The following is a 2157-nucleotide window of genomic DNA, read 5'->3' on the forward strand; positions in this document are numbered from 1 at the left end:
TTCTAAGTTGGGATTTAGAATCAGCACACTCGATATCATGTAAATCACATGCGTTATTCCCAGTAGCAGTGTAATCAAAAGTACACAAGTTATGTCATGTGTATAAATGATTGGGCAAATCTGGGCGCTCACAGCTGTTCCTTTGTTTACCATGGTCCACCTCATTCCCATCCCTAATGATCAGAGGGGCTGTGTTTTTGGATTGATGGGCAAAAGGTGATCCGGACAATCACCAGTCAACTGATCAGACCTGTATGTGCAGTGCAAAATTGTCAGCAATTAAAAAAAATACAATCTATTGTCAATTGATTTTTTGATGACTGTGTCCTTTTCTGTAGATTTTCCCTCAGTTTCTGATGTTAAAACTGAGAAAACTTTGTTAACATTGAAAACAATAAAAACAGTGAACTTTATTGTCTAAGCTTACACACTCTTTACAAACTGAAAACAAACAAATCTAGCATTTGGCAAGAACATAGCAAACAATCTTCTTTCGTTTACTAACCAGCACTAAATTTTAGCAGAATTTGATTGGTTGTTATGACTACAACAGACGTATTCTTCTCCACCTATTTTTATAACAATTGGATGCATCTTATATTGCTAGCAGTAATTTTAGATACAAAAGTGGAAATTGCTAATAAGTAGTATTTGTTCTCTGCTTTATTTTTTCTTTAATCCAATTGACATGGGCTTTGGTGAGGAATGTGTAGACACCTGGAAGTTTACGGTCCGCACAATTCTTTGGGCCAAAAGAAACAATTCCTCGCAATGTCTTTCGGCATAATAAAGGTCCTCCAGAATCACCCTAAAAATATATAAAAACAATATAAAGAATTGCAAATTGGAAATGTAACTGTGCTTTACTTTTCCTGTCCTCTGACCTTAGGTTTGTCTGCTAGAAATTGCTGGGTGACCACATAACAATTGTCAGGTGCTAAAAAAAATGCAAAAAAGTTCACACGTACCTCCTCCTCGCTAAAGCGCTGATGTTTCTCCCCGACCCCTTGTCACCCAGTCTTTTGTTTCCCTGTCTGTGCTGTTCCAGTATTACCCTGTATCTGTGGTGACCCCCGTGTCTCCTGTGTCTCCTGTGTTTCCCCTGTGTCTTTGTTGACCCCTGTGTCACCCTGCCTCTTGTCGCTTCCTGTTTATCCTGTGTTCCCCCATGTCACTGGAGTCTATTCTCTGGATTTCTGGTACTTGACCCCTGACTTTGTTGCTGACTTCACCCCGGCCTTCCTTGACTATTCTCTGCCTGTTGATTCAGTGCTACATATTGTCCTGCCAACCCTGGTTTGCCCAAAGACACCAACCTGGCAACAGCTTGTAGCACAACATCCTGACCTCCTGAAGCTCTGGAGAAAGCCAGACTGTTACTTAAACTTGGCCCTTCTTAGGGCTCACACCATCATTGAACTACCCATTCTTATTCTCCTCCACTGGTTCTTTCTCTCCAAGCATGATGTTTCTGTACATGTTAATACTAGCACCTGTAGTGAATGGACTAGTCCTACTATCTTTTATGTAGCACCCAAATTTTGAGAAGATGAGAGACACCTTTAAACCCACAGTATGTACCTACAAAAAAGTTCTCGTCTGGTTTAATTGGTATTTTTCTTCCTGAATTATGGGCCATTTAGGGCTTCCAATGTAACAATGCATTATATATGTTCTAGAATAATAGTGCTTTTTTTTTGTTAGTTTTTTTTTTGCTATACCTACATTTAAATGTATGTGTTTTATTAACTATTTTAACCTATTGTATTACTATGTTCTTGTTGGTTGCTTATGGGGTTTAGCCTTAATGACAGTACCTATTGCATACTTACTACACATGCATCTTTCTTCCCACGTGCATCAAAGGTGCACATCATGTTTTTTGTGATCTTTTCAGGTCTCCACTTTGTAGCACATTTCTTTCTGCTTATTGCTGGGAGTTTTACTTCCATCAGCTTGTTTGGATATTTTTGACCATTACTTGTGGTTGCACCCCATCCTGCTGTGTCACACATAGTCCCATCTTTCACATCACTGAATATCTTTGGTAATGGCAGAATCTTCACAGCTTTGGTTGGTTTTGCTTTGCCAGAGAGCTGCAAGAGATTTAGAAAGCCACAGTCTGAAGAAAATAGTATCTTCCCTTTTATATATTTT

At 39.1% G+C, this 2157-nt stretch overlaps 1 protein-coding gene across 1 annotated transcript; it reads right to left on the reverse strand.

Annotated features, from left to right (window-relative positions):
• Nucleotides 1-375: 375 nt before the first annotated feature.
• Nucleotides 376-2129, reverse strand: LOC140321323 (granzyme A-like; the record flags this gene model as incomplete). Its single annotated transcript, XM_072398126.1, has 2 exons — nucleotides 376-808; nucleotides 1833-2129. Coding segments are annotated over 2 exons (468 nt in total), but the record flags the coding sequence as incomplete, so codon positions are not given.
• Nucleotides 2130-2157: the final 28 nt, after the last annotated feature.

Source organism: Pyxicephalus adspersus, unplaced genomic scaffold (genome assembly GCF_032062135.1).
Source record: "Pyxicephalus adspersus unplaced genomic scaffold, UCB_Pads_2.0 Sca2279, whole genome shotgun sequence".
Classification (NCBI taxonomy): domain Eukaryota; kingdom Metazoa; phylum Chordata; class Amphibia; order Anura; family Pyxicephalidae; genus Pyxicephalus; species Pyxicephalus adspersus.